General features: G+C 54.0%; 1 protein-coding gene across 1 annotated transcript; it reads left to right on the forward strand.

The window, feature by feature from the left end:
• Positions 1-1,384: 1,384 nt before the first annotated feature.
• On the forward strand, positions 1,385-7,638 carry ARC (activity regulated cytoskeleton associated protein). The gene is made up of 3 exons (XM_006126511.5): positions 1,385-4,553; positions 5,395-5,547; positions 5,913-7,638. Exon 1 carries the CDS (start codon positions 1,805-1,807, stop codon positions 3,020-3,022), a length of 1,218 nt encoding a protein of 405 aa, XP_006126573.1. The 5' UTR covers positions 1,385-1,804; the 3' UTR covers positions 3,023-4,553; positions 5,395-5,547; positions 5,913-7,638.
• Positions 7,639-10,625: the final 2,987 nt, after the last annotated feature.

Consider the following 10,625-nt stretch of genomic DNA (forward strand, 5'->3'; position numbering starts at 1 on the left):
GGATCATGGGGAGGGGATGCCCGCCAGTATGAGCCACCTTCTCACATCACACCAAGTACCCTCTGAGTAAGCACCCCAGGACAGCTCCCTCCCGCTTGGAAGGAGAACACTCCCCCCCCCCCAGCCATATGACGGCCTTGCCGGAAGGGAACTCTGCTGGCAGGGAATCCTTTAGCCTGCCGTTATATAAGACCCCGATCTCCTTTTATGGTCGGCTTTCCTGCCTTGCCAAGCACAAGTGCAGCCTCATTTGCGTCGGTGGGCTGGCAGAACAATTAAAGCATCTGATTCAAGCTGAGCACGTCGGAGAGGCGGATTTAATGTGGTGGAAAAACCTAGATGAAATCGCCCCTCCTCCTCCTCCTTCTCCCCCCCCCCCTTCCCAATCATCTCCAAAATAGCAGCTGGCCTGAAATCATTAACTCCTGGGACCCTCCCCCCCCCCATGGCCTGAAATCATTAACTCCTGGGACCTCCCCCCCATGGCCTGAAATCATTAACTCCTGGAACCCCCTTCCCCAAATCATTAACTCCTGGGACCCCCCCCCCATGGCCTGAAATCATTAACTCCTGGAACCCCCTTCCCCAAATCATTAACTCCTGGGACCCTCCCCCCCATGGCCTGAAATCATTAACTCCTGGAACCCCCTTCCCAAAATCATTAATTCCTGGGACCCCCCCCCCCCCATGGCCTGAAATCATTAACTCCTGGGACCCCCCCTCCCAAAATCATTAATTCCTGGGACCTCCCCCCCCCCATGGCCTGAAATCATTAACTCCTGGGACCCCCCTCCCAAAATCATTAATTCCTGGGACCTCCCCCCCCCCCCCCATGGCCTGAAATCATTAACTCCTGGGACCCCCCCAAAATCATTAACTCCTGGGACCCCCCCTCCCTGGGATCCCCCCTCCCACCTCGCGGAGCTTTAGAAAAGCCCGAGTTTTCCTCTGAACCCCGGGGGTCCCGTCCACTCCCCCCCTCTTTCTCCTGGCTGCTGAATTACTAGAGTTTTCAATACTTGCGGGGGGAAGCGGGGTGCACGCGCAAGGGGCATGGGGGGGGGGCGGCTTGGTGTGACACGCTGAATTCATCCGCGTTCCCCCCACGGCTGGGGGGGGGGGGACAGGCTAGCGCTGACCTTGCTGAGTCCATAGTAGCGCGATGAATAAGAGCTCGCTGCCAGCTGGGAGGCAGCGGGCGGGGATTACTCATCCCTCCATCCCTCCATCAGTCTCCAGAACCTTTCAAGGGCTTCTCAGCGTGGGGGAGGGGGCGGGAGTGCTGCCAAGATTTGGGTTGCCACAGCCACCGGGCCGGGCTCTCCACCAATCAGCGGCGAGCGGCGCGTGGAGGCAGAGGCTGGGTACCACCCACATGTGGAGCCGGGCGGGGTATAAGTAGCGGGGAATGCCGGGGAGCCTGGCAGTGCCGACAGGGAGGCGAACCGGCTTGTGCGCGGCTGCTGCTCTCGCCCGGCGCTTGGAAAGCAGCGGAGCAAGCGCCTGCGAGCGGAGGAAGCTGCTTCCAGCGCTCCCCGGGTGCAAGGGGAAGGCTCGGCCGCTCGCCATCCCGGGGAGAGATCTCAATCCAGGACTCGCTCGCTCTTCCCCGGAGCCGCATCGCTCCAGACCCGTGGCACCGGCCGGAAGGACTTTGCCACCGACTCCCTGCTGCCTGCACGGGCGACTGGGTCTCTGACTCGGTGCGGGAGGCTGCCAGGAGGGGGATCCCTAAGCAGGGAGGTCAGCACTAGGGCATAAAGTCTAGCTCTGTGCTGCCTTGGGGCTGAGTGCTACAGGAGCCATGCAGCTGGACAGCATCACCAACGGGAGCATCCACACCGTCCAGGGCCACCGGGGAGTAGCCACCAAGCCCAACGTGATCCTGCAGATAGGGAAGTGCAGGGCCGAGATGCTGGAGCACGTCCGGCGGACCCACCGGCACCTCCTCACCGAGGTGTCCAAGCAGGTGGAGCGGGAGCTGAAAGGGTTGCAGAAATCGGTGGGGAAGCTGGAGAACAACCTGGAGGACCACGTCCCCTCCACCGACAACCAGAGGTGGAAAAAGTCCATCAAGGCCTGCCTGGCCAGGTGCCAGGAGACCATCGCCCACCTGGAGAGGTGGGTTAAGAGGGAGATGAATGTCTGGCGGGAGGTGTTCTTCCGCTTGGAGAAATGGGCCGACCGGCTGGAGTCCATGGGGGGGAAGTACTGCCCTCCGGAGCATGCCAGGCAGACTGTCTCAGTTGGGGTGGGTGGCCCGGAGAGCAGGCCCAGCGAGGGGGAGATCTACGATTATGCCCTTGACATGAGCCAGATGTACGCTCTGACGTCCCCTCCTGGGGACATAATGAGCATGCCCCAGCCCCATGACTCCTACCAATGGGTCACTGCCCCGGAGGATGCTCCGTCTTCCCCGGTGGAGACCCAGATCTTTGAAGATCCCCATGAGTTCCTGAGCCACTTGGAGGACTACCTGAAGCAGGTGGGGGGGACGGAGGAGTACTGGCTCTCCCAGATCCAAAACCACATGAATGGCCCAGCTAAGAAGTGGTGGGAGTACAAGCAGGACTCTGTCAAGAACTGGGTGGAGTTCAAGAAGGAGTTTCTGCAGTATAGCGAGGGCACTCTGACCCGGGACGCCATCAAGCGGGAGCTGGAACTGCCCCAGAAGCAGGGGGAACCCCTGGATGAGTTCCTCTGGCGTAAGAGAGATCTGTATCAGACGCTCTACACTGACGCCGAGGAGGAGGAGATTATCCAGTACGTGGTAGGCACCCTCCGTCCCAAATTCAAACGCTTCCTAAGTCACCCCATGCCCAAGACCTTAGAGCAGCTGATCCAGAGGGGGAAGGAAGTCCTAAGCGACTTCGACCAGTCAGAAGACCCGACCCCCCAGAGAACCCCTGAGCATCAGCCAGGGGACTCGGTTGATAGCTTGCCCCCCTCAACCACGGCTAGCCCCATTGCTAGCGACGAGACGCAGCCCGAGCCCCCTAGCCCGCCAACTACAGTGATATGAGTGAGGATCGCTACGGGATTGGCCTGTATTATGCCGAGGTGTGGAGGGGGCTGATTTAGGACGCTTCTCCTTCGCGAGAGGTTCTGGCTGTGGCCAGTTCTGGCTGGACTCAGTCCACAATGGTCCTCGGCGGAGGAATACATTTTGTTAACGGAGGGGCCACCTGAGAACGTAGCTGCCCACCTCACCCCAGGGTGCAAGGCTGAGGAGGCTATTTGAACTGCTGTGGGGTGGATAGTTTTATGATGCTCTTGGTAGGAAGCTAGATAGTTCCCCACTGCAGAAGCAACCACCCTGTGTTGGTGCTTTTCAAGGACCTGAAACAGGTGCAGCTGTTGACCAAGGGTTCCACCTACCTACCAGTCTCTTACATCTTCCAGAGTGGGGTTCCCCTCTCCTGGGGAGTCTGTTTTGACTTTTGCCCATCTCTGCCTTATTGACAGGGCTTTGTCCAGCTCAAGGGGAAGCCACTGGCTTCTCCTTCCCTCGCAACCTCCCACCAAAGCTTCCAGGCAGACGTTTTTTTTTTTTTTCCAAGTTCATCGTTGTTCAGGAGAGCTCCTAGAACTGCAGCCAATGGCAGCTTTAAGGGGCTTGATCCATCTTTACCACCTGACACTGTATCTCAGTTTTCCTCCAAGTGGTTCTCTCCCTTTCTCCGCTCCTGCTCTTCCCTGGGTGCCCCGTGTCCACTGGACTGGGGCGCAACGAAACCTTTGTTCCTCACTGGGTTAGCCTTCTCTATCTGATTCAGGACCAGGCAGGTTAGAGATCTTTCTACTTGGGGGCCCATGAGATGGGGCAATCAGGCCAAGGCACCGAAGTTGTACCTGGGGAAAGCTCCTAATTTTTAAAAAATCAAATAAGCACACCCTGAGGTCAGAGCAAAGATCCCCCAAGCAGCAAAGTGATGCTCCTCCCTTGGAGATGCCGGAGCAGGAGGACGTCAGCACCTGTGGGACTGTAGGACTTTGATTCTGTGAGACTTTGCCATGGAAAGCAGAAACAAAGTTGTGAGGCGCTACGGGGGGCGTGTCTCAGACCCTTCAAAGAAGACTCCTTGACAGCAGATGGACACACGCGTTGCTTTCGGGAGGTCTGATGCCCTTGGCATGGGCAGGCCGATGGCTGACGTGTGCCAAATACTGACAGACTTTCTAAAATTAGCCCCTTTGCTCCCGGCTGAAGCCGGACCTGGGCTCTGTGCTACTTTTCCACGGTCAGTATTAAAGACCAGAATGGGCAGCACTTTGACTAATGCATGAAGATGGCACTGAGGACGCTTGGACCTTCGAGGCTCTGGATCGGCACCGCAGGCCCGGCTCAGACACTGAGGAAAGCTTTTCCGGGGGCGTGTTAGCAACCCTGCCGCATGCTATCCCTGGCAGCACTTCAGCAACCTGCCAGCATCCATCACCTGATTGAAAAGGCAGGATCAGCACACGAGAGAAACTGCAAGAGGGAGCTGGAATTTCCCTGGGACGTGGCAGCTGCAAAACCTTTGGGGGCGATTCCTTCCCGGAGGCTGAAGGTAAGACAATTTCCTTCCTCTGCAATGAGCAAGTGGGCTGGGCTCAGCATGGGGACCGCCACACTGGCGTTGCACCAGGACTGACCTGGGCCCTTAGGGATGGGGATGAAGAGAGGGATGGAGACTGCTTAGCAGGGCCCAAGGGGGTAGAATGGCTCCGCGTAATGGGCAGCAAAGGGGCGTGTGAAATGAATATCAAGAACTAGGCCAAGACACTGAACAGTGGGCCTGAGGGAGCGGTGAAAACGGGGATGGTGACCCCTCCAGCTAGCTCGCCAACCTACCAGCCCCCTTGTTAGCAGAGCTGCATAAGCTAGTCCCTCTAGATCGGGGTGGGGAAACTTTTTAGGGTTGGGGGCTGCAGCCGCACAGAGAAATCAATGGGGGGCCGCACACACGTGAGAAGCGAAAAATACCTTCACTGACGTGGCCCCCGACTGAGAGGAAAAGACCCTCCCCACATGCCCCTCGCACTCCAAAGCCTCGGCAGATCCGAGCTAGCAGATTTTGTGGGCTCCAGCCCCACAGGGGGGACAGCGGTGAGGCCATAGGGCGAGCGCAGGCTCCCCAAAGCTGAGGGGAAGCCTCAGGGACCAGATCCAGGCAAGGTGGAGGCCGCATCCGGCCCCAGGGCCTTAGGTTTCCCAGCCCTGCTCTAGCCTGAGATTCCCAGTTCGAGCCCCGGGGGTGATAAGTGAGCCGGTGTGGGCTGAGGGAGTTTGCCGAAAGCAAGGGATCTTTGCTTGGCTGTGAGCGCATGCCAGCGGGGGCGGGGATCTGAGGGACTGGAAGACAAAGTTTAAATGTGAGGCTCATGTGTATTCTCCTCCTTCTGTTACAGTGACTCGCCCAGACCCTCCTCTGAGGAGAATTCGCTTCAGGTTGCTCAGAGCACAGACAGAAAGCCTGGAATTCCCAGGAGGCAGGAAGGGGTCGGACTTCACAGCCACCAGTGTGCTTCACCTGCAGCCCCGAGGGACAACAGCCAGGCCAGGTAACAGCACTCTGCCAGACCTTTCCCAGGGAGTCTGAGGCCAAGTCCCCCCCAGAAGGCGGCTCAGGGCCATTGCATGCACCACCCAGAGGAGTTGTTTCCCGATAGAGTGGGTGTCACAGCCTTCCCTTCTGCATATGCCGCTCCGGCCACCAAGCAGAGCTCAGGGTCTGATGAGTCAGGCAACCGTGTGTCCGTCTGGGCAGCAATGCAAAGTAGCTGGCCTTGGCTAAGCCAGGCTGTGCAGATTTCAAGGCTGGGGTTGGAGCCAGGCTTGGCAGGCCCTACTGAAAGGCCCCCCCCCCCCCCCCAGCCTCAGGTCCCTCCTGCACCCTGTGCTAAATCCTGCTTGTTGTCTCTTCCAGGGATTTCTGTTCAGAGGAGAGCCTCAGTTTCCATGGGGAAGAGCAAGAGAGCTCCGCGCTCCCAGAAGAGCCGCCTTCTGGGGGAAGAGGGGATGCGAGGAAAATGCTTCTTTAAAGACACAACGCGGGAGAGACGAAGAGGGAGCTACGTCAGCTGAGCAATAAAGCTCCAAGACTTTTCTGGTCAAAGCTGGGCCAAGCTCCACAGAGCCCAGGCGAACGTGGGCATGAAGGAACAAGACCGTGCTTGGACTTTGGGGACACGCCAGGATGCTGGGGTTGTGCTGTAACTAAGCGATACTCCTTGCTGATTTCGGTGTAACTGCACCCAGGGAACTGGCGGCTAACAGGGGCGGATCAAAGCTTGGTTGTGAACTAAAATGCTCTTCTGACAATTTGCCAAAAACCGCCCATCCAGGCAACCCTCCTGGTTGTTAATACTGTCACTCATTGGAGCTGGTAGTTTCATTTCATTGCAGGCAACCCTGGTCAAATGTTAATAGCTTTGGAGGTTCAGAGAAGCATCGGGGAAGCCAGGTGCTTGTCTGAACCATTTGAGGCCACAAAACCGGGCCATGCACCTCACAAGAGCTGGAGGGCTCGTGAAATCACAGGCACTTTCTGCTTCTGGAGGGGCCAGAATGACCACTAGAGTGGGGTTTCTTGTGCAGCTTTGGTGCTTTCGTTTCCAGCCAGAACCAGGAAGTGTCCTAGAGTGTGAGAAACCGGAATGTGAGTGAAATTGACCAAACTTTTTGAACTTCAAGAAAGTTTGGGTTCACGCCTTGGGTGGAAGGGCTGGGTCAGTTCTTATTTCTTCCAGATCCATTTGTGTGTGTGTGTGTGTTGAGCTACCAAATGCCAATAACCAAAATCTGCAGCATTTTGTAACATTTAACTGAGCTGGTGAGATCCGATGCACACTCCAGTGATCAGTCACCAAACATATCCAGGGACCAGATTATGTGGGTGCCACAGAATGCCTGCAACTAGGTAGACTGCAGAAGTGGGGGGGGAAAAACCCTCTGATTTGCACTGCTCAAGGTGAAGACTTTCAGGGATCCTCCACTATCCACTAGCACTGTCTTTGGGCCTTTTCTTTTCTAGAATGTTTAGTCTCACTTTGTTAAATAAAGCTGATTGAAACATGGCACCTTTTGGTCCTGGGATTTTTTTTTTCACCTGACTTTTTGGAGTATGCAGAGCTGGATCTCAGGTACTGGTTTATCTCACTGGTTGCTCCTAGCCATTTGGAGCTTAACTTGTAGCACCCTGGTTTACAGAATCATCTTCTCTTGAAAGGACTGATCATCTGTCTGTCCCAGGGCAGACTGAGGTGTGTGAGCTGGGGTGAGTGGTGAAAACCGAAACAGATTTCAATGACTATCGTTTTCTGAGAATTTTACATGTAAGCCTGACAAAGCTGCTACATAGATTTATTTTTACTATAGATCTTATTAATTCATATGCTGTTGTACAAAGGGTGACCGTAAGGAATTGTTACCAGTCCCCATCATTGGGTTGAAAGCCAAAGGTCTTTGCGCGATGAAATAACTTAACTTAGTTCTGACTGTATCATGGGACAGGTTGGAGTTACTGGAATCTGTCAGTAGAACAACGCCACAGTCTGTCTGCCGCTGTCGCAAAGTTTGTGCTTCGGAAAGAGCCTTTTGTAGATTTATAGAATAAAACACTGAAACATCTGCTTACAGCTGTCTGCTTCTTGCTCTCCATTCTTTACCTGTCTTGTACCCTGCAGAGCTAGAGACATGAGAATCTGAGAAGAGCTGAATTTGATAACCCCAAATCATGAATGATTCCACCCTCTAAAAGCCTGTCTCTGCAGGAACAAAAATCTATTTTAAAGGACAGAATCCTCTTTAATTCTGCAGATCCTGGATCTACCCTCAATGCCGTAGGAGATGGACTTAATTAAGCGGGCCCCAGGGTTTTTGTTATGATCACACTGTGTTCTGTATGGTTAGGAGGCGCAGGATAACGAAGGATTTAAGAGGGAGGCCTGGCCCTTTAAGAGGGGACAGGTCCAGTCCACCTGTGTCTCATGAGCAGGCTCTCTGAAAAGAGCTGGAGGAAGAGGGGTGCAAGAGTGAAAGTGCAGATAGTTAGAAAACTCCTGCTGGCAGAGGGAGGTTGCAGAAGAGTCAGGGGCTTCAAGGAGCAGGCGAGGGGGGACAATGTGGAGTTTCGCAGGGGAAAAGCCTCAGGACTGAGTGCTGTGAATTTTATATAACTAAATTTACTATTTTTAAGGACTCTAGCTAAAAGGAGTTAATTTAAGGGGTACTTGGAGGAAGGGAAGTCGAGGCAGGGTGCTGCAGAGTCAGGTGGGGACGCAGATGACTGGTTACAGCCAACGTTGTGCTTTCCCAATTTTGGGTGCAAGCAACGGCAAGTTAGAGCAGCCTCAGATGTAACTATGCTCATCTACCCATTGTCCAAAGGGGATCAGCAGTGGCGGTCACCCCACGTCACCTATGTCAAGAGCCACGTGGAGGAGAGGTGTCAAGCTTCTATGCTGGCCTTTTCCAGCTGGGAAATCTCTCTGTCCCCCGGATGGTTTCCAGTCTCCAGGGCAATGTAAGGGGACCATAACAAGGCAGAGAATCCAGCCCAGTAGGTGAAGTGAACATAACACCGTTGAAAAGTTCCGGACTGGTCCAATTAGAGATAATTGTTTCTCCAAGCGTGGCACACGAATCTGCGCTGTTCTAGCACTCCAGACTTGACCCGGAGGGGCCTCTTTTAAGGGAGAGAGCTAGTTTAGCCTCCCTGCCTATTCAGAAATGTTCCCTCTAATCTTTTCCATCCCTGCGTGGAATAAATGTTGTTATGTGCACCAAGGCATGCACAAATGTGCACCACCAGGAGAACCAAAACCTAGCTGTGGGTGCGCTGCTAATCTCCAGAGCAGCTGCACAAGCGCCCGGCTTAGATGGAATGCAGCTATTCAGTCCTTTGCCTGTCTGGCTAGGCTGCCTGACAGGGAGCTCATAGCAGCATTAGTTTGGGTGGACGCTGAAGTAGAGTGAATCACTGATTCAGACTAGATGGGGCCCAGTGAATATCGGGCATCCCCTTCTCTGATTCTCACCACGGCGGGGCAGAAATAGTTGTTGTGTTTTGATAGCAGTGGAATTATTAGCTCTAGTACACTAATAGGAACTCAGACAACGCATCCAGCCATAAGACTGTTGGAACGTGCTCTACTAGAGCACCACAGTGTAATGATAAAACTATTTCCTAGGAGGGTGGGGAAGCACTGGAATGAGTTCCCTAGGGAGGGGGTAGAATCTCCATCCCTCGAGGTGTCAAGTCCCATAGAATCATAGAGCTGGAAGAAATCTCAGGAGGTATCAAGTCCAGCCCCCTACCCCAAGACAGGACCAATCCCAACTAAATCAACTCAGCCAGGGCTTTGTCAAGCTGAGACTTAAAAACCTCTAAGGAACCCATCCCAGTGCTCCTCCACCCTCCTAGGGAAATCGTTTTTCCTAATATCCAAGCTGGACCTCCCCCACTGTAACTTGAGACCATTGCTCCTTGTTCTGCCATCTGTCACCACTGAGAACAGCCTCTCTCCATCCTCTTTGGAACCCCCCTTAAGGAAGTTGAAGGCTGCTCTCAAATCCCCCCTCACTCTTCTCTTCTGCAGACTAAACAAACCCAAATCCCTCAGCCTCTCCTCATAGGTCATGTGCTCCAGCCCCCTCATCATTTTGGTCGCCCTCCGCTGAACCCTCTCTAATGTGTCCACATCCTTTCCATACTGAGGGGGAAGGGGCCAGAACTGGACACAATATTCCAGATGTGGCCTCACCAGAGCTGAATAAAGGGGAATAATCACTTCTCTAGATCTGCTGGCAATGCTCCTCCTAATGCACCCTAATATGCCATTGGCTTTCTTGGCTACAAGCGCACACTGTTGACTCCTATCCAGCTTCTCATCCACTGTAACCCCTTGGTCCTTTTCTGCAGAACTGCTACTTAGCCAGTCAGTCCCCAGCCTGTACCAATGCTTGGGATTCTTCCATCCCAAGTACAGGACTCTGCACTTGTCTTTGTTGAACCTCATCAGATTCCTTTTGGCCCAATCCTCTTATCCGTCCAGGTCACTCTGGACCCTATCCCTGCCTTCCAGCGTATCTACCTCTCCCCCTAGCTTAGTATCATCTGCAAACTTGCTGAGGGTGCAATCCATCCCCTCCTCCAGGTCATTAATAAAGGTGTTGAACAAAACCAGTCCACGAATCGCTCCTTGGGGCACTTCACTAGAAACTGACCGCCAACCTGACATCGAGCCATTGATCACTACCCATTGGACCAACAGTCTAGCCAGCTTTCTATTAATCTTACAGTCCATTTATCCGATCCATACTCCCTTAACTTGCTGGCAAGAATATTGTGGGAGACTGTATCAAAAGCTTTGCTAAAATCAAGGTATATCACATCCACTGACTTTCCCATATCCACAGAGCCAGTTACCTCATCATAGAAACTAATCAGATTGGTCAGGCATGACTTGACCTTTGTGAATCCATGTTGACTATTTCTTGACACGGCCCTGGCTGGGTTGATTTAGTTGGGATTGGTCCTGCTTCGGGAAGGGGGTTGGACTTGATGACTCCTGAGTTCTCTTCCAGCCGTAGGATTCTAGATGCACCCAGGTGGGGCATTTACAAATGCAGAATCCTG

The sequence above is a fragment of the Pelodiscus sinensis genome, chromosome 2, assembly GCF_052426305.1.
Source record: "Pelodiscus sinensis isolate ZL-2025 chromosome 2, ASM5242630v1, whole genome shotgun sequence".
Lineage (NCBI taxonomy): Eukaryota > Metazoa > Chordata > Testudines > Trionychidae > Pelodiscus > Pelodiscus sinensis.

Coding starts and splice junctions, on each gene's coding strand:
- ARC (XM_006126511.5), top strand. CDS start 1,805: ATGCAGCTGGACAGCATCACCAACGGGAGCATCCACACCGTCCAGGGC.